At 41.5% G+C, this 21,127-nt stretch overlaps 1 protein-coding gene across 1 annotated transcript in view; it reads right to left on the reverse strand.

The window, feature by feature from the left end:
• The window catches only part of ism2a (isthmin 2a), a 49,592-nt gene extending 30,086 nt beyond the window's left edge, over positions 1-19,506 (reverse strand). Inside the window, exon 1 of the mRNA XM_042330604.1 lies at positions 18,504-19,506. Within this exon, the coding sequence (XP_042186538.1) occupies positions 18,504-18,638 (135 nt within the window). The 5' untranslated portion in view covers positions 18,639-19,506. The remainder of the gene's footprint in view (positions 1-18,503) is intronic.
• Between the last annotated feature and the right edge of the window lie 1,621 nt (positions 19,507-21,127).

A 21,127-nucleotide genomic window follows, 5' to 3' on the forward strand; every position in this document is an offset into this window, starting at 1 on the left:
TCACATTTTGTTACATTACAAAAGGGTTTTAAAATAGATTTAATTGTGTTTTTTTTGTGTCATTGATCTACACAAAATAAAATCAACGCATTTTTACAAATTAAAAACAATTATAGTACATTTGAATAATAAATAAATAAAATATAGTTAAGTAATATAGCATAAGTATTCATCCCCTTTGATTAGGCAATCTTTAATAAGTTCAGGAGTGAAATGTGTCTTAACCAATCAAATAATAATTTACATGCACTCTGTGTGAAATAGTTTTTTTTTAATGACTACCCCTTCCTCTGTCCCCAATACATATAGCATCTGTAAAGTCCCTCAGTCAAGCATTGAATTTCAAGCACAGATTCAATTACAAAGACCTGGGAGCTTTTCGAAAGCCTCATAAAAAGGGCAGAGATTGATAGATGGGCAACAATAACAAATCAGACATTGAATATCTATTTGAGCATGGTCAAGTTAATAATTATGCTGTGGATGACGTATTAAACCACCCAGACACATCAAAGATACAGTTTGATGATACATTCCAATCCTGAACTGGAATGAAACAGGACTGGAATGAAACTGCTCAGAGATGTCACCCCGAGGATATAGGGGATTTTAAAACAGCTACGGAGTTCAATGGCTGTAATGGGAGGAAACTGAGGATGGATCGACAAACATTGTAATGACCTAAGTGAGAGAGTGAAAAGAAGAATACAAATATACCAAAACATGCATCCTGTATGCAACAAGGTCCCTAAGTAATACTGCAAAAAAAGCTGAGGACCCATGCCAAATCTTTTCAGTCTCTTGAGGGGGAATAGTCCACAATCATCTCCTTTGTTTTGATCACGTTGAGGGAGAGGTTGTTATCCTGGCACCACACGGCCAGGTCTCTGACCTAATCCCTATAGGCTGTCTCATCGTTGTCGGTGATCAGGCCTACCACTGTTGTGTAATCGGCAAACATAATGATAGTGTTGGAGTCTAACTATCAGTCCATGCAGTCATGAGTGAACAGGGGCTGAAGGAGCTGAGCACGCACCCCTGAGGGGCCCCCGTGTTGAGGATCAGTGTGGCGGATGTGTTGTTTACCTACCCTTACCACCTGGAGGCGGCCCGTCAGGAAGTCCAGGATCCAGTTGCAGAGGGAGGTGTTTAGTCCCAGGGTCCTTAGCTTAGTGATGAGCGTTGAGGGCACTACAATGTTGAACACTGAGCTGTAGTCAATGAATAGCATTCTCACATAGGTGTTCCTTTTGTCTAGATGGGAAAGGGCAGTGTGGAGTGCTGTAAAGATTGCAACATCTGTGGATCTGTTTGGGCGGTGCGCAAATTGGAGTGGGTCTAGGATTTCTGGGATAATGGTGTTGAGCCATGAGCAGCCTTTCAAAGCACTTCATGGCTACAGATGTGAGTGCTACGGTCTGTAGTCATTTAGGCAGGTTATCTTAGTGTTCTTGTGCACAGGGTCTATTGTGGTCTGCTTGAAACATGTTGGTATTACAGACTCAGACAGGGAGAGGTTGAAAATGTCAGTGAAGACACTTGCCAGTTGGTCAGCGCACGCTCGGGAGTACACGTCTTGGTAATCCATCTGGCTCTGTGGCCTTGTGAATGTTGACCTGTTTAAAGGTCTTACTCACATTGACTACGGAGAGCGTGATTACATAGTCATCCGGAACAGCTGATTCTCTCATGCATGTTTCAGTGTTACTTGCCTCGAAGCGAGCATAGAAGTAATTTAGCTAATCTGGTAGACTTGTGTCACTGGGCAGCTCGCGGTTGTGCAGTCTGTAATAGTCCTTAGTAGTCTGTAACAGTTTGCAAGCTGTGCCACATCCGACGAGCGTCAGAATGGGTGTAGAATGATCTTAGTTCTGTATTGACGCTTTGCCTGTTTGATGGTTCGTCTGAGGGCATAGCGAGATTTTTTTATAAGCTTCCGGGTTAGAGTCCCACTCCTTGAAAGCGGCAGCCTACCCTTTAACTCATGTTGGATGTGGATGTTGCCTGTAATCCACGGCTACTGGTTGGGGTATGTACGTACAGTCACTGTGGGGACGACATCATCAATGCACTTATTGATGAAGCCAGTGACTGATGTGGTGTACTCCTCAATCCCATCAGAGGAATCCCGGAACATATTACAGTCTGTGCTAGCAAAACAGTCCTGTAGCTTAGCATCTGCTTCATCTGACCACTTTTTTATTGACCGAGTCACTGATGCTTCCTGCTTTAGTTTTTGCCTGTAAGCAGGAATCAGGCGGATAGAATTATGATAAAATTTGACAAATGGAGGGTGAGTGAGAGCTTTGTATGCCACTCTGTGTGTGGAGTAGAGGTGGTCTAGAGCTTGATTCCCTCTAGTTGCACATTTAACATGCTGGTAGAAATTAGGTAAAGTGGATTTAAGTTTCCCTGCATTAAAGTCCCAGGCCACTAGGAACGACGCCTCTGGATGAGCGTCTTCCTGTTTGCTTATGGCCGTATAGTGCTCATTGAGTGCAGTCTTAGTGCCAGCATCGGTTTGTGGTGGTAAATAGACAGCTACAAAGAATATAGATGAAACTCTCTTGGTAAATAGTGTGGTCTACAGCTTATCATGAGAAACTCTACCTCAGGCGAGCAAAACCTCGAAACTTCCTTAGATATCATGCACCAACTGTTGTTTACAAACACACATAGATCACCACCCCTTGTCTTACCAGAGGCTGCTGTTCTATCCTGCCGCTACAGTGTATAACCTACCAGCTGTATGTTATTCATGTCGTCGCTCAGCCAAAACTCGGTGAAACATAAGATATTACAAGCTTATATCAAGGTATATTCGTTGCTGTTTTTAAAAATAAACATTTTTTTGGCTCAGAGCTGTGCTCAGCTCTGTGTTCTGCCTCTGATCAAAGCCTTCTATCCACTGATCAGGAGTATCCTGTCTTGACTCACATCTCTGGCTGTGTCTCTAACACACGCAAAACAGATGTCCTCTCCCCAATCCCCTCCACAAACCACCCATACATGCATTCCACTTCAAACCTTCAGCTAGATTTCAGCATGACCAAAAACCAGAGTTCTGCAGCAGAGAAGGCCATTCATGGAACAGGTTCAGGTTGGGGCTTTACTTTAGCTGAGGTTGGGTGTTAAAACAAATGTATCCCAGTAGTCATAACAGGGGAGCCTGCCTTTGAATGAGTCAAGAATGGAGTTGGATACCAGGAACGCAACGTTCTGTGCCAGGAAGAATAACTATTAGTGGTGCATGAGTGGGTCTAGATTCACCAGGCACACGATACAATGAAAGGAAAGTTATTCCAGTCTTAACAACTTCCATCCAGATACATGACACAGAGAGAGGGAGAGAATGAGGGGAAGGGGGGGTGGAGAAGACAAGATGAAAAAAGAGAAGATATTTTTTTACAGATCCATACATTAAACCTCAATACCAAGAGGCTACGCTACACTGTAGTCTATCCCCAGTACTCCTTTCTCTCTTGATAACATCATGACAGGTCGCATAAGCTACGTTTACACAGGCAGCCCTTATTGGCTGATCTGATCTGATTGGTCAAAAGGCCAATTAGTGGCAACAAGATCAGAATTGGGTTGCCTGTGTAAACGCAGCCATAATGTATGACTGACTGATGGTCCCCTTCATAACTTCCGCCACTCTCTTTGGACCATTCACCTATCCCAGGTTGGAAGGAAACCGAAGAGCTAAGTTAGAGGCAAAACAAAATGATCCTGCTCAACTGCACACGACAGAGCCATTGGGATGTGACTCTTCTAGCTCTCCTCCATATAAACATTAACATCACCAAAGCAACCTGTTCCACAGATAATAAAACATATATATATTTCTCTCTGAATGAAGGAGTGTAAATTGGGGAAAAGAGTTGGGAGAACAGAGCACAGGGTATTGATAGGGCTCTCTGAATTCATTGCTTTAACACACAAACACAGACACACATAGTAAAGAGAGCGAGAGAGAGAGAGAGAGGGAGCTCGACCAGAGAATTCTTGGAGATCCACAAGAGGCATGGAGAGTTGGCCAGGAGAAACATCCCCTGGAAACCAACGAAGGCAATCACCAGAACAGAGACACACTCTGGGGTAGGGAGGCCAGTGTGTGTGTGTGTGTGTGTGTGTGTGTGTGTGTGTGTGTGTGTGTGTGGGTGGGTGTGCGTATCTATGGCTGGACGCCTGCCCGGAATCTGGCAGAAACTCTGAGAAATCTCTCATTGTCGGACTTATTTGTTCTTCTTCTCTGGCACCACGTCGGCGTGTAACTATCTGATTTGGTTGGCATTCCCCGATAGTATCACTAGCATAGCCAAACGTGTTTTATCCTATCTCTTCAATAAAGCAGTCTTTGTGCATTCTCATTGCAGACACTCACTGTAGCTATGGGTAGCTCTGGAAAGATGGCTAACAAAGGCAGCCAGAGTCCAAAAATAACACCTTGAATTACCAAACAAACCCACAGCGGCCCAACAATAACATGTAGTGAAGCATGATACTTTACCAAACCACCGCTAGGGCTCTGCTGACCTAACGGTGTTCTAGAGACATGGTCCCAAACCACCGCTAGTGCTCTGCTGACCTAACGGTGTTCTAGAGAGACACGGTCCCAAACCACCGCTAGTGCTCTGCTGACCTAACGGTGTTCTAGAGAGATATGGTACCAAACCACCGCTAGTGCTCTGCTGACCTAACGGTGTTCTAGAGAGACACGGTCCCAAACCACCGCTAGTGCTCTGCTGACCTAACGGTGTTCTAGAGAGATATGGTACCAAACCACCGCTAGTGCTCTGCTGACCTAACAGTGTTCTAGAGAGATAGGGTACCAAACCGAGAGATGTGGTACCAAACCACCGCTAGTGCTCTGCTGACCTAACAGTGTTCTAGAGAGATATGGTACCAAACCGAGAGATATGGTACCAAACCACCGCTAGTGCTCTGCTGACCTAACAGTGTTCTAGAGAGATATGGTACCAAAGATATGGTACCAAACCACCGCTAGTGCTCTGCTGACCTAACAGTGTTCTAGAGAGATATGGTACCAAACCGAGAGATGTGGTACCAAACCACCGCTAGTGCTCTGCTGACCTAACAGTGTTCTAGAGAGATAGGTACCAAACCGAGAGATATGGTACCAAACCACCGCTAGTGCTCTGCTGACCTAACAGTGTTCTAGAGAGATATGGTACCAAACCACCGCTAGTGCTCTGCTGACCTAACAGTGTTCTAGAGAGATATGGTACCAAACAGGCACTAATTGGAGTTCCATGACTGGAGAATGTACAGTGCCCTAAGGAACTAGAGTTGACTTTTAGACTGTAAGTCTTGCTGTTATGCTTCATATGAATCTTTCAGATCTATGTATGTGTATTCATGGAATATGGGTGTGTGTGTGTGTGTGTGTGTGTGTGTGTGTGTGTGTGTGTGTGTGTGTGTGCGTGCGTGTCACCCACTGTGTGTTCTTTAGCTCACCACACACTAACGCAGTTCCGTTGAAGCGTTAGTTTACGTTTCTTCTTCATTAAAACCTGAAGCTGAGATTGCAGTGTGTACCAACCAGCATACGCAACCAGGCTGTAGTTTCATACCTGGATTATGGTATACAGTTTCAGCTTAACCTCAATTAGGGCGTCGGACAATTGAGAACTTTCCACTCCACACAGTCACCCCCTGTCACCATATAGAACAGCAACTTGAACTTCTGTATGGGATAAAGAATTTTGCACTCTCCGTGAATGTGGCATGGGCATCAGCTCCCCTCTAAGAGGGGGAACTAGCCGATCATTCCAGGATTATTTGGTTTAACAATTACCAGAGCCTCTCAACCCAATTCTACCCCTCATCCCTGTTGCTCAGCCTCCACACACACATGCACATGAAAGCATGCACGCACACACACACACGCGCATGCCCACACAGACATATATACTGAGTATAAAAAACATTAAGAACACCTGCTCTTTCCATGACATAGACTGACCATGTATGTGCCATTCAGGAGGTGAATGGGCAAGACAAAATATTTAAGTGCCTTTGAATGTGGTATGGTAGTAGGTGCCAGGCGCACCGATTTGTGTGAAGAACTGCTGGATTTTTTACGCTCAACAGTTTCCTGTGTCTATGACGAATGGTCCACCACCCAAAGGACATCCAGCCAACTTGTGACTACCGTACGAAGCATTGGTCCACATTGGCCAGCATTCCTTTGGAACACTTTCGACATCTTGTAGAAATGTCCATGCCCCAACAAATAGAAGCTGTTCTGAGGGCAAAAAGGGGGTGATACTTGATATTAGGAGCATGTTCCTAATATTTGGCATACTCAGTGTACATGTACACATGCATGCTCACATATACACACATAAGAGAGTCACATCCAATACTGTTGCATACATTCCAGGCCAGAGTTAGGATAAGTAAGTAGTTGTTTGTGTGTAAAACAGGTGGTTCATGTTGCGTCCCTCAAACATTTAGCCTCGCCGGCTCCCTCTGAGCAATGTCAACCCAACCGCTCGCTCACTTTAATAAAAATATCCCAGATACCCCAGCATGTCACAGAGATGGAGGGGGGAGAGAATGCAAAATCAGGATAGGGAGAGATTGTGTGAGAGAGGAAGTGAGCGTGAGAAAGCGAGTGAGAAAGAGCATGTTTTCACACTCTGCACAATTCCACCCTGCCATTGTTGCTTTCTAAACTGGCGCTGTGCTACTTTTCGCCAGATTGTCAAATTCTCCAGAACATTCTTTCACCTTCCAGGCAGCAAGCAAGGTATGTTCTGGCCCCCTGCCGGGCCAACGGTGAGAGAGACTTCCGCTGTATCTAGTGATCTATAGGCATCTTCTGTGAGGCTCAGTACATGGATGCCTGCATGTGGGTAGTTCCACAGTTATACTGTTATAGAGCTTGGCCATCTAATCAAAAGTCTTTATCTTCCACAAGAAAACAGTGGAGACATAAAATCAGTTTTATAAGAGAAACAGGACCTTTGTGCAAAGGCGCTGCTTCCATAATCAGGAGGTGCTGGTTGTCGTGAGATCATCTAGAGATGGTTTCCTGGACCCAGATCACACCTATTCCTGTACTAAGATTCATGTTCAATGGAGAATGTTCATTGAAAGTGCTTTTTTAGTCTAGGGCTCGGGACTGGGACCCAGGAAACTGCATGGCCCCTTGTGACTGAGCCATTAACCAAAACTCTTGAGTTAACAGACAAAGAGACAGATAGAATGAAGTCAGAGCATAGGGTGAAGGATATGGGGTTTCTGTGTTCTGGTAACACCAATAAAATCCAGAGGTAGAAATATAAGAGGACCAATGAAATCAGATTCCCTCCCTCTCACAACGATTGCATCATCATCCACTTCATTTGACGAAAACGACTGATTCAATATTTTATTAAGCAAATATTTGTGCGTGTTCAAAATTAGAGCAATATCCACCGTCGTAGTATGGATGAAGCATGAGCTGCAACGGGAAGCCACAGTAACTGAAGCTGGCTAGCTTTAAAAAACCCTCAGTAGATCTAGCGTCAATCGTAATGTCCCCCTCTGGTATTTACATCTCTCTAACTTAAGTCAAACCACATACACCGCAACTCAGCTGAGCTTCATACAGCAGATCTCCGCCATGTTATTCATGTGTTATGAGGTATGGTGAATCAGAAAAAGAGAGGAGACGAAAGAAACTCAAAGCACCTGTGTGGATAGCGAAAGAGAGGGTAAAGAGGAAGTCCTTAAGAAACACCAATTACTTACATGGTCATTTATCATTTATTCGCACGTAATTACTAAATCAATACCTTCAAGTCCTCCTCTTGTGTTGAAATTCTCTCCCGTTGTTTCTGTGTACTTTACCTTTAGTTAGCGTGTATGTTCGTAGTAACAGGGCTGTAAAATTAAGTGGTCTCTGTTTCAGCATTAAACAACGTAGTTACTTGTGAGGTAACACTGCATTGGACGACTCCATCCAATGTAGACAAGAGTACATTTCTTTGTGACTGTACCCCGTTTTTACAAGATCCCACCTTCACACTTACAGGGTAGGTAGGAGGTAAGAGGGATGTAAAATGAGGCCATTGCTAATACCATATACACTGAGTAAACAAAACATGAAGAACACCTACTCTTTCCATGACATAGACTGACCAGGTGAATCCAGGTGAAAGATATGATCCCTTATTGTTAAATCCACTTCAATCAGTGTAGATGAACAGGAGGAGGCAGGTTAAATAATACTTTTCTGAGACATGGATTGTGTATGCGTGCCATTCAGAGGGTGAATATTTGTATTTATTTGTATTTATTTAACCTTTATTTAAATAGGCAGGTCAGTAAGGAACAAATTCTTATTTAGAATGACAGCCTACCCCGGCCAAACCCGGACAACATTGGGCCAATTGTGCACTACCCTATGGAACTCTCAATTACGGCCGGATGTGATGCAGCCTGGATGGGCAAGACAACAGATTGAAGTGCCTTTAAACAGGAGGGACCCTGGGCATCTTTCTTTTGGTGTTTTTTAGAGTCACTAGAAAGGCCTCTGTAGAGTCCTAAATTTTCATAACTGTGACCATAACTGCCTACCGTCTGTAAGATGTTAGTGTCTTAACGACCTTTCCACAGGTGCATGTTCATTAATTGTTTATGGTTTATTGAACAAGCATGGAAAACAGTGTTTAAACCCTTTACAATTAAGATCTGTGAAGGGTCCTGAATAAGGGACGTTTCTTTTTTTGCTGAGTTTACATACACAAACACACACCAAGGATATAATAGTTTTTTGATTTTATATTAGTTTTTATTTCTATTCATGTTTAGATTTGAAAATAAGTTTAGTGTCAAATTTAATTAACACATTTTTATTTAGTTTCAGTTGGCAAAAACATTTCTATTTCATTTTTATATTATTTAGTTTTAGTTTTACTGTTAGGGACAGAGAGGATAGTACCCTATGCATGGGGGAAAGGAGCCATTTACAGTTGAAGTTTTTACAGTTTACACACACCTTAGTCAAATACATTTAAACTCAGTTTTTAACCACTTCTGACATTTAATCCTAGTAAAAATGCCCTGTATTAGGTCAGTTAGGATCACCACTTTATTTTAAGAATGTGAAATGTCAGAATAATAGTAGAGAATGATTTATTTCAGATTTTATTTTGTTCATCACATTCCCAGTGGGTCAGAAGTTTACATACACTCGATTAGTATTTGGTAGCATTGCCTTTCATTTGTTTAATTTGGGTCAAACATTTGGGTGAAATTTGGGTGAGTTGGGTGAATTTTGGCCTATTCCTCCTGACAGAGCTGGTGTAACTGAGTCAGATTTGTAGGCCTCCTTGAGCGCACATGCTTTTTCAGTTCTGCCCACAAATTGTCTATAGGATTGAGGTCAGGGCTTTGTGATGGCAACTCCAATACCTTGACTTTGTTGTCCTTAAGCCATTTTGCCACAACTTTGGAAGTATGCTTGTGGTCATTGTCCATTTGTAAGACCCATTTTGCGACCAAGCTTTAACTTCCTGGCTGATGTCTTGAGATGTTGCTTCAATATATCCACATAATTTTCCTTTCTCATGATGCCATCTATTTTGTGAAGTGCACCAGTCCGTCCTGCAGCAAAGCACCCCCACAACATGATGCTGCCCCCCCAGTGCTTCATGGTTGGGGTGGTGTTCTTCAGCTTGCAAGCTTCCCCCTTTTTCCTCCAAACATAATGATGGTCATTATGGCCAAACAGTTCTATTTTTGTTTAATCAGACCAGAGGATATTGCTCCAAAAAATACGATCTTTGTCCCCATGTGCAGTTGCAAACCGTAGTCTGGCTTTTTTATGGCGGTTTTGGAGCAGTGGCTTCTTCCTTGTTGAGCGGCCTTTCAGGTCATGTCGATATAGGACTTGTTTTACTGTGGATATAGATACTTTTGTACCCGTTTCCTCCAGCATCATCACAAGGTCCTTTGCTGTTGTTCTGGGATTGATTTGCACTTTTCGCACCAAAGTATGTTCATCTCTAGGAGACAGAACGCCTCTCTTTCCTGAGCGATATGATGGCTGCGTGGTCCCATGGTGTTTATACTTGCGTACTATTGTTTGTACAGATGAACGTGGTACCTTCAGGCATTTGGAAATTGCTCTCATGGATGAACCAGACTTGTAGAGGTCTACAATTTATTTTCTGAGGTCTTGGCTGATTTCTTTTGATTTTCCCATGATGTCAAGCAAAGGGGCACTGAGTTTGAAGGTCGGCCTTGAAATACATCCACAGGCACACCTCCAATTGACTCAAATTATGTCAATTAGCCTATCAGAAGCTTCTAAAGCCATGACATAATTTTCTGGAATTTCCAAGCTGTTTAAAGGCACAGTCAACTAAGTGTATGTAAACTTCCGACTTCAACTGTATGTGTTGAAAGCCTATAGTTCTTTCTTTTTTTTTGGGGGGTGTCACTTCATGCCACCATAAGGCAATAATAAGGTGATGGTCATAGGTTTGGTTAGGTTTACATTATAAATACATTTTAGGCCTCGTTCCAGAGCTTAGACATTGCTGATGCCTGACAGATCTTACAACGCCTGTATAGGTATATTACGAATCACCTAACCACACTATGTTATAGAAATATGTCAGTTGATGACACAGTTGATGACGTTGCCTAGTTAAATAAAGGTTTAATAAAAAATAAGTTTTCTTCGCTTTTCTTCTCTGGTGAAACACTGCCATCTATTGGCAGCATTTACCTGCAAGAATAAGAAGTTCAAAAACCCAATACATTTTTTTTAAACCTCCTTTGATAAAAAAAAATACAAAAGCTGAACATCATTTCTACTTTTTTTTATTTACTTTGAGTTAGTTTTGAAGTCAAAGATAATAGTTTGACTATATTTTTAGTTTAGTTTTAGTTTACTATAATAACCTTGACACAAACACACACACACACACACACGCACACACGCACACGCGCACACGCACACACACACACATACCCTTTAAACCTCCATGCTCATATGAGACACCTCTTTCAAAGTCAATGAGATCTCATCATCTTGCCATGGTAGCCAAAATAATGGGTAACTGGGCATTTTTATATATGACCCTAAGCATGATGGGAGGCTAATTGCTTAATTAATTCCTAAACCACACCTGTGTGAAAGCACCTGCTTTCAATACACTTTGTATCCCTCATTTAGTCAAGTGTTTCCTTTATTTTGGCAGTAATCTGTATTTAGTAGTTAACAGGGCTGTAAAATTAAGTGGTGTCTGTTTCCAGGTAAATACAATGTAGTACCAGCACGTTGGATGACTCCATTCCATGAAGACAACAGCAAATCTGTCCGTGATCCTACCCTGTTCATGGTACCACCTCCACACTTACGGGGTAGATATGAGTAAGAGGACTGTAAAATGAAGCTGTTGCTAATACCATGTAAATACCAGATACTGTCAAGTTTACTCCAGTACAATATAACAAAGTGATCCAGTTTGTCAGTGTTTTTTTTATACAACTGAGACAAGCACACAAAAGTTTGTTTAATGAATATCAACCAAACAAACCTAGCTAGCTAGCTAAGTAGCAACACATGTGTATTCACAACCATATCAAAGACCTAGCATAACAACAAAAGTGAAATGCATAAAAAAATTTAAATGTCTATGTGAATATGTGTAAATCATTTTTACATTAGCTACTGTACATACCAAAATATGTTGTATCTACATGACATGAATATATATCATATACAAATATGATTAAACAGAATGACTGCATATATCCCTATCATGAGCTAACATAGATGACTTGCAGAAATTGCTAGCTATCTGACCATTTCACTTACCAGAAAAAGTGCCACGAATAAACTGTAACTATGCGTAAATGTAACTTTCCACAAGCATGTTATCAATTAAAGGGCATGTAGCAGCTATTTCTCAATGCCAAAAACGTGTATAATTGTAACTTAGAGCACCCCAAGAAAACATTCCCAAACTACAAACTCTTAAATACATTTTTATAATACTCTAATATTGTTCTAAATTGGGTTTGTTTGGTTTCCATGCTCACTCTTCATATACTTGTGGGTAAAAACAAACAAACAAACAACAACAACAAAAAGCGTGGGTCAGTGGTGTGGAGCTAGCTAGCAATTGTATTTTTATTCATCAAGAAGATTTGTGTGGTAGCAGGGGGTGGCAACACTTGCTATGGAAATGTGAGTATGCCTCTATTATCATGTAAATGCAACACTGTGTAAAGTGGGATACAGTTGTGAGAAGGAGGTTGGTGAATTGGGCATCTACTCGAAAATTTCGTCCTTGAGAACTTCCATGGCTATCAACAATAGAAGGAGGGCCCCAGCAAAATGTTGCTTTTCAAAATGGATGCTGTCCTTACCAACAATGTGGCCTATAAAGTATCACAAACAGCCAGCAGCACCAGCAGAGACAAAGCATTATCAGGACTTTACCGGGAAAGTGAAAGAGCTAACTTACTACCTCTATGCTAACCTTAGCTAGCTCTAGAGCTACCGTATTTAGCTCACATCTTCCATCGAAATAACACTGATTAATGCTAAAGTAGCCAAATTAACATGTCAACTGCCAACTGTTGCTAGCTAACTGCTGGTACTGTCATACTATAGATAGTACAAATCTATGGGAAAAGAGTAGTTTGGTCACATGGAGGTCAATGTTTCTGTATAGAGCCTGTGGCTGGGACCCCAACTGTGTGTATGTCTATGTGTGTGGATAGGGAGCTAAACCGAAATGCAAAGCTTTGGCCATGTATTAGATCGTGGATCTGGTGGCATTTCAGAGAAAGGAGACAGATTTTCTTTAGAGGGTGGATTTTGTTCAATTGGAACGTTTATTTCTAGAGCTTCCCGCATAAGTTGTGTTTTGGGAGCCGCTGGCTGTCTCGTTGGATGGTGTCTAGCATTGGGGGAGTTTTCTATAGAGTCTGCCTGCAGGCTAAATTGAAATGTGACACTTTGGTCATGGATCTGATTGCAGATCTGGGGTCATTGAGAAGTCCTGGAGACATGCTTTCTATGGAGGGGTGGTTGTGGATTTTGTTAAATGGGAAAGTAATCAATGTCACAGTTGCTTCTTGTTAAAGAGGCATCAGCTAACGTTAGCTTGCTATAGCTAGCTATCCTCTTCCTCTGTTTCTGAATAAATTTGTGTCTGTTTCTTTCTAGCAGGCAAAATAAGTGAGCTAGATATGTCGATAACATATCCAAGTTTGTCACTGGTATGGGGTAGTAAATATCCTAAAGCTAGCCAGTTAGACAGTGGCCATAGTGGAGTTTGGAGTGTGACTGTTTGAGGTTGTGGACAGGTGTCTTTTATACTGATAACAAGTTCAAACAGGTGCCATTAATACAGGTAACGAGTGGAGGACAGAGGAGCCTCTTAAAGAAGAAGGTACAGGTCTGTGAGAGCCAGAAATCTTGCTTGTTTGTAGGTGACCAAATACTTATTTTCCACCATAATTTGCAAATAAATTCATTAAAAATCCTACAATGTGATTTTCTGGAATTTATTTTCTTATTTTGTCTGTCATAGTTGAATGTATGAAAATTACTCTCTCATCTTTTTAAGTGGGAGAACTTGCACAATTGGTGGCTGACTAAATACTTTTTTGCCCCACTGTACTTTAGTCTGAGACTGCCATCATCAAAGATTGTGGATATACTGACAAGTTACATGTCTCTCTGCCCTAACAATGGGAGTCGTTGTCCACAGAGCGGAACAGCGGGTAGTCTAGCTCCCTGCTATCCTTTCTTTGGATTGGTGTATAAATTGTTGTAATCCTTTTTTGAATATTCGATGAGTGTTGTTGATGTCAACTCTGGAGAGAGATGCTATGCTAATAGCTTCATACCATGGATATGCATAAACTCTTTGCACATTTTTTTTCTATCTAGAACGTTTGGCTTCCATTTAGAACCCTTTCTACAGAGGGTTATACATGGAACACAAAAGGATTTACCTGTAATCAAAAAGGCTTCCCCTATGGGGACAGCTGAAGAACCCTTAGCTATCCCGAGGCAACTCCGATATGAAGCGGGGGGGGTTTTCGCAAAGTTGCTGGGATGTCACTCAGTACACTCATAACAACTTAAGCATTACGGGACTTCTATTAGATCAAATAAACCTTGTGCAGCAAATAAGGTATACGTTTTTTTGTTGACCAAACGACACTGTCATTGGAGTCCACACAAAAACTCCTTGCTTGCTGGGTGAAACAACGAAAAAGCGCTACCTGCTGGAGGGAGACAGATTTTCTGCCAAGTTGGGCCTCCCTTTTCTTCTTCCTCTCTGCCATCATGGAACTTGTTTGTGATGATGAGGAGCGTTGTACAAAACAAAGTCTTCAGCCATTGGATCGCCTCGAACCAATCAGAGTATCAAAGCCAAGAAGACATTTTCAAACCGCCGATGTGTTGGGCTCTGGCCCTCTGGTTTCTGGGCCAATCAGACGGCTCCGAATGTGTTTACGGGAGGTACTCATTGCAGAGAAGAAACTAACGTCTGTGGGTGTGGTGTAGCAATTGGACGGAGCTAGCCCCTGCTGAGTCCCCAACAACCAGACATTCCGGTTTTCAGGGGAAATTGAAAAATAGCCTGTGACACGACTTCCAATTCTGGACATTAAGAAGGAGACACTCCATCTTAACTCCTCCTCTACATTTACTGGCTTGGTTGAATGGTGTAGAAGAGAACCTCCCCCTACAGTTTTTCTTCTTCTCATCAAGACTAGTATGTAGGGGATCTAGTTTCAGGCATTTCTTTTACACCTGCTACGTTAGGTTACAACGGAGCAAGGAGTCTGGGTAGCCAGGCAAATAGACAGTGGCAAGTTTGAATATTGTGGGTGAGATTGAAAAGTAGCTACTCGTAACACTGAGTCACTTCCAGGTCACACATTTGAAAATAAAAGTCCCTCGTGTCATAGTAGAAAAGTGTCAAAAACATATAGTGTAGTTTTTCCCAATGTAGTTATAATGTTGCATCCTATAACATGCACTATGCAAAACTGCAAAAAATACTGAATTAATATCATACACAGCGTTTTACGGCATGCCGTCCCTGGACACAGGTTGCTGAAGTGACACTTCACATCACGTTCCTTCAAATAATGTATATAAACCCTGAATTTCGGATACTATGTATTGGCCAATGAGGTGCTTTGAAGCCACCGGTCGCCTATTGGCACTCCCCGGATGAAGCAGTCTTAGTTTCAAGGACAATTCTTTTTTCTGTTGTAGTGAGGAAAATAACATTAGAACTTAAGGAAAATGTTTTAATATAATTTTTCATTTTTATGTTTAGCTCACATAATATAATTTTAAAGTATGTAATAAGGTTTACGTAATAGAATAAACACATCAATAACAAATATAGCCATTCATAAATGCATTTCTATAGCTTCCAAAATATTTTGGGGGAACGGTGGGGGGGTGCCAAGATGGAGGCGTGGTGGCTTCAAAACACTGCCCCCTATAAGTCATCAAGTGTAAATATAAATAATTGATTCCTTACTGCGCTTTGGAAAGATATGTCTGTGGGTAATATTGTGAAAATGCAGTTAAAGACTTGCTTTCGCAAGCAGTGTTTTATGTTGGAATTAAATTTTTTGTATGTTTATTCTACATTCTATTCTATATTACATTGTGTGTTAGCATGCTAGCTCCCGCTTGGGTAGTAATTTAGCTACATGTTGTACAGAATCTATGTATCTCTTTTGAGTGTTAAGATATTGTTTTCTTACGAGGCAATATGCTTGTGAGAACATAGCAAAGATGCTTAATTTGTGTATACTCTGTTTACAGTCATTTTGTGCCACTTCTAGCTAATCCTGCAAGTCAATTTGCTTGGGCTAGCAATATTCTATGTTAGCTTGTGGTTAGAATGTATGCAGTCATTCTTTTTTTTTGGGGGGGGGGGTGTAAGATTTATTTGATATTTTATACAAATGTTTTATTTTATTGAACATTTATTTAACTTCTTATTCATAATGACGGCCTAACCCGGACGATGCTGGGCCAACTGTGCGCCGCCCTATGGGACTCTCAATCACGGCCGGATGTGATTCAGCCTGGATTCAAACCAAGGACTGTAGTGTCACCTCTTGCAGTGCCTTAGACCGCTGTGCTACTCGGGTGCCTGAGTGGGGCTCTCCAGTGGTGCAAATGCCAACATCATACAAACAACAACTACACACCTACCTGAAACGACTAGCACACACCCCCATATCCAGCACCCACATCACTTTCCGCCACATGGCCTGAAACTGCAACATTTAGTTTCTCTCTGTAGCCCACTAAATATTTCAAAAATAAATAATTTGATTTTTCCATTGTATTATTTGATTGTTTTATTTCCACTTTTTTAGTATACGTTTTTTCGAGATAGGGTATCTCACTACACCCCAATATGCCATGTCTTGAAATACACAGACAGGCGGAATAAAGTATGTTTACATTGTAATACTTCTGACAGCCAACTTTCTAGTTCCGCCCACAACTTCTGGACTTTAGCGTTCTCTATTGAGTCATTATTAGTTTTGCACTCTAGACATGAGTCTAGAGTGGCGGCAGGGTAGCCTAGTGGTTAGAGCGTTGGACTAGTAGTTGCAAGTTCAAACCCCCGAGCTGACAAGGTACTAATCTGCCGTTCTGCCCCTGAACAGGCAGTTAACCCACTGTTCCTAGGCCGTCATTGAAAATAAGAATTTGTTCTTAACTGACTTGCCTAGTTAAATAAAGGTACAATTTTAATAAAAATGACTCTGCTGTTGTGCTGTATAATTTGTGAATTTTGTCTCTTGTATAATAAATTCTGTATGCAGTGATTATATTCAATCATATTTGTATGCTTTATATTCATGTCATGTACTGTAGATACAACTTGTATGTAGCTAATGTTAAAATTATTTTCACATTCACATAGAAATGTATGCAATTCCTTTTGTTGTTAAGCTAGCTAGCAATTTGATATGATTGTGAAAACAAATGTGTTTCTACTTAGGTTTGTTTGGTTGATTTTCATTAAATTAACTTCGCTCTGAATTGCTTGCTTGTCTATATTGTGAAAAATCACTTCGTTATATCGTACTGGAGTAAACTTGAAAGTATACTGTATGAACGTGGAATTAGCAACAGCGTCATTTTACAGCCCTCTTACCTCGTATCTATCCTGTAAGTGTGAAGGTGGTACTTGTAACAACATGGTAAGATCACGGACAGATTTGCTTTTGTCTTCATGGAATGGAGTCATCCAATGTGGTGGTACTTCACAAATAACTACATTGTATCTATGTGGTAATAGACACCACTTCATTTTTACAGCCCTCTTACATCCTACAGTACCGAATCTGTAAGTCTGAAGTTGGTGGTACCATGTAACAACAGGTTAAGATCAGACAGATTTGCTGTTGTCTTTATGGGATGGAGTCGTCCAATGTAATTGTAGCTCACAAGTAACTCTATTGTATATATGTGGAAACAGACACCACTTAATTTTACCTACCCAGTAAGTATGAAGGTGGTACCTTGTAAGAACAGGGTAAGATCACGGGCAGATTTGTTGTATTCGTGTGATGGAGTCGACAGACAGACAGACTGATAGAGGGAGAGTTCTCCATTAATATTTTATCAGAAAGGGTATAAGCCTGAGGCTACATTTGCTTAATAACCCTTTGAGACTTCTGATCTCTGACCCTTTACCTCTGACCTGAACCCTGGAAAATGATGACTGGTAACTGGGTCATTACTGTATTATAGCCATGTGAAAGGGCAATGCCTTCATCTTTATTAAGATTTAAATACAGCCCATCACTATAAGCTGTAGAAAGTCTATGCAGTATAGCATACATACACACTGACAGACATGAACTGCCAGATGCTCCAATGATACCTGAGGGGGATATTTGAGGTGTTATCAGGTATGAGTGTCATCACAACTGAAAAATGACAATTTCCTCACCAGTCAAAGAGGGCTCTCTACTCCTCTCAGCCTAAGGACTGCCTGTTGTACATTATTTTATGTTTTTTTAGATTGTCTACACATGTTAAGGGGATTAAGGGGAGACAATCAAACGTTTCACATGATCTGGTGCCTATTGCCCTCCCCAGCTCCCGACTACCTCTGCTTTCATTTCAGCAAAATTATTGCGCAATGAAGTCACTTTGGACCACGGCCATTGTTGCTCACTGTCTCTGGCCCATTGAGCTTTCAGAATAAAGAGTTTAACCAAATAGATTAATTTCATGATGCCAATTCCTAAACAATAATGTTGTAATTTCGGACAACATACAACATGTTACGTTCAGCCAGGTGTTAAAGGTAACATTACGCATCAATTCATAAATGCGCTCTGTCAAGTTTCAGCAGAGTGAAACATATTTCCCAATCATATGACATTGAGTGAAAATTAGCAAATGGCCTAACCCCCTAACTGTGAGTAGAAAATAAAAGTTAGTAGGCTTTTACCTCCGTGGTCGCAGTGCTCCTGTCCTGAGGGACTGCACTTTTGTGACTGTTGGTGGGGAAGCTCTTGATTGACACCTGAGTCATCGTCAAGAAGACTACCCACAGCAGGTTAACCTTCCTGTGCATCTTTTGCATGTCTTTTCCAAGTTGGGACAACAGCTGTTGGTTTCGTCGGTGTTTGCTGGTGTTGCGATGCTGTGGTCGGTGTGGAAAGCAACAGCAGATATTTCGAAGCCGCTCGGCGTGTTGGACACGTTTTCAGAACCCTCGCCTCTGATCCATAGCCTAAATATAATCACTATAAATCCGAAATCAATATGTAAGACTTTGCGATATACGATTCTTAATCCAATGTTGTTTGAACGTGAACTCAGCTTTCAGAGCTGGAGCTGAATTTTGAACCAATTTGATGCGTCTCATCTGTGCTCTTTGCTCCCCAAATGCGCCATTAGGTAACTTCCAACGTTGACGCTCAAAGGTTGCTTAACATATTTTGCACTGTGATCATTAATTCCCGTTGGCTCTTCTCCCGCCAATATCCAGTCTTAGTCTTGTAACAAAACCGTTCAGAACTAGATCAGGCTATCGGCTGGTAGCTATGTTGCCTACCTATCCTCCTTTGACTTTACACTGTCCAGACGCTTCGTCTCCTTACTTGCTCGCTTTCCGTACACGCTTCTTCGGTCCTGCTATTACACCCTTATAGTATACTCCTTTGAAATAAATGGACTTGAGTTTATCCCGAATTTGAATAAGTAACTTTCTCTAACCTTAAATGCTGCTAACTCAAATATGCTCGCATGCGCTCTGCTGTGCCTGTTGTAAGGAACCTCTTCTATGACTGCTTGAGAATAATCGTATGTCATCTACATTCGTCGCTGCTTCTCTCTCTCTGTCACCATCTGTTCAGTCCCAGTCACCTTCGCAGACACCACTCGTAGTATAGTGGCCTCATTGGCTGAGGGCTCGATCCGCATCTCCCCTTTACGGGTGACGTTCTGAGGGAGGGTCTTACGAAAGAGCGCACAATAAAAGAGCGAAAACAGGGAATGAATGAGAGACCGAAATGAATGAAGGTTTGTGAAGGGGGTGATTTTAAATATGAGCAAAATGAAAGGATAACATTATGAAAGAGAGGAAGCATAAGGCCGAAGATGGTGGCTAAACAGAGAATGCTCCCTTTTGAATAAGTCTGAAGGTTAGACACTCCCCGTTGGATTAGTGGGGCGTGTGGTTTAATAATGCAAATTAATATGGAGTAATTCATTTTCTTTGTTCGGGGATGAGCTTAATTAAATGACTTTCCCCACAGAGTTCCCATTTATCTCGCTATCATCTTGTCCATGTGTCAGAATTCCCCGTTTTGACTCCAAAGGTTGCAGAAGCCAGGGACTAGAGTGTTGGGTTTTCTCCCAGACTGAAGAAGTGAAGCTGATGACGGGTGTGACCTTGTGAACTAAAGAGGGAGAACTGATCTCCACAGAGGGAATCAGAGAGAGAGAAAGACACAAGACAAAGACATGGCATGATTTCCAGCAATTTCCAGTATGAGTTTATTCTGTGATAAACATGTTGTATTAAAACCACACCTGATTTTATGTTAGCCCTCAGACCGAACTCTCCCTTTGATAACCGATGAACCAGCTCTGAATTATGACACACGAGAAGGATAACATTATCTGGAAATCTCCCACTTCTTCAGGATTATACTGTGTGTGACCGAGAGCAAGCACGAGAGTGAGTTAGTGAGAGATTCTGCGTGTTATCTCGGACTTCCGTCAGGCTGTCTTGCTAAGAAAAAGGTGATGTGTTTTAAGAGAGCAAGTGATGAAGGAGCGGTTGTTCAGCTCAAGGTATAAGATGTGCTGGAAACAGAGAGACAGTATTCAAAGTGATCCTGTTAACAGCTCTCAACACCTATTACAAGTTTGATCTTAGCTAGTTTATTTTCTGCACCACTCTGTTCAATTCCATACAGTGCATTCAGAAAGTATTCACAAACCTGACCTACACACAATACCCAATAATGTCAAAGTGGAATTATGTTTTATTTATTTATTTTACAAATTTAATAAAAAATAAAAAGCTGAAATGTCTTAAGTATTCAAACTCTTTGTTATGGCAAGCCTAAATAAGTTCAGGAGTAAAAATTTACTTAAGTCACATAATAAGTCGCATGGACTCACTCTGTGTGCCATAATAGTGTTTAACATGACTACCTCATCTCTGTACCCCACACATACAATTATCTGAAAGGTCCCTCAGTCGAGCAGGGATTTTCCAGGGACGCTTTCCAATGCCTCACAAAGAGGGCACCTATTGGTAAATGGATAAAAATAAAAAAGCAGACATTTAATATCCCTTTGAGCATGAAGTTATTAACTACACTTTCGATGGTGCATCAATAAACCCAGTTACTACAAAGAAACAGGTGTCCTTCCTAGCTCAGTTGCCGGAGAGGATGGAAACCGCTCAGGGTCTTCACCATGAGGCCAAAGGTGACTTTAAAACAGTTACAGGAGAAAACTGAGGATGGATCAACAACATTGTAGTTATTCCACAATACTAACCTAATTGACAGAGCGAAAAGAAACCTGTACAGAATAAAAAATATTCCAAAACAT

This window comes from Oncorhynchus tshawytscha, linkage group LG11, assembly GCF_018296145.1.
Source record: "Oncorhynchus tshawytscha isolate Ot180627B linkage group LG11, Otsh_v2.0, whole genome shotgun sequence".
Lineage (NCBI taxonomy): Eukaryota > Metazoa > Chordata > Actinopteri > Salmoniformes > Salmonidae > Oncorhynchus > Oncorhynchus tshawytscha.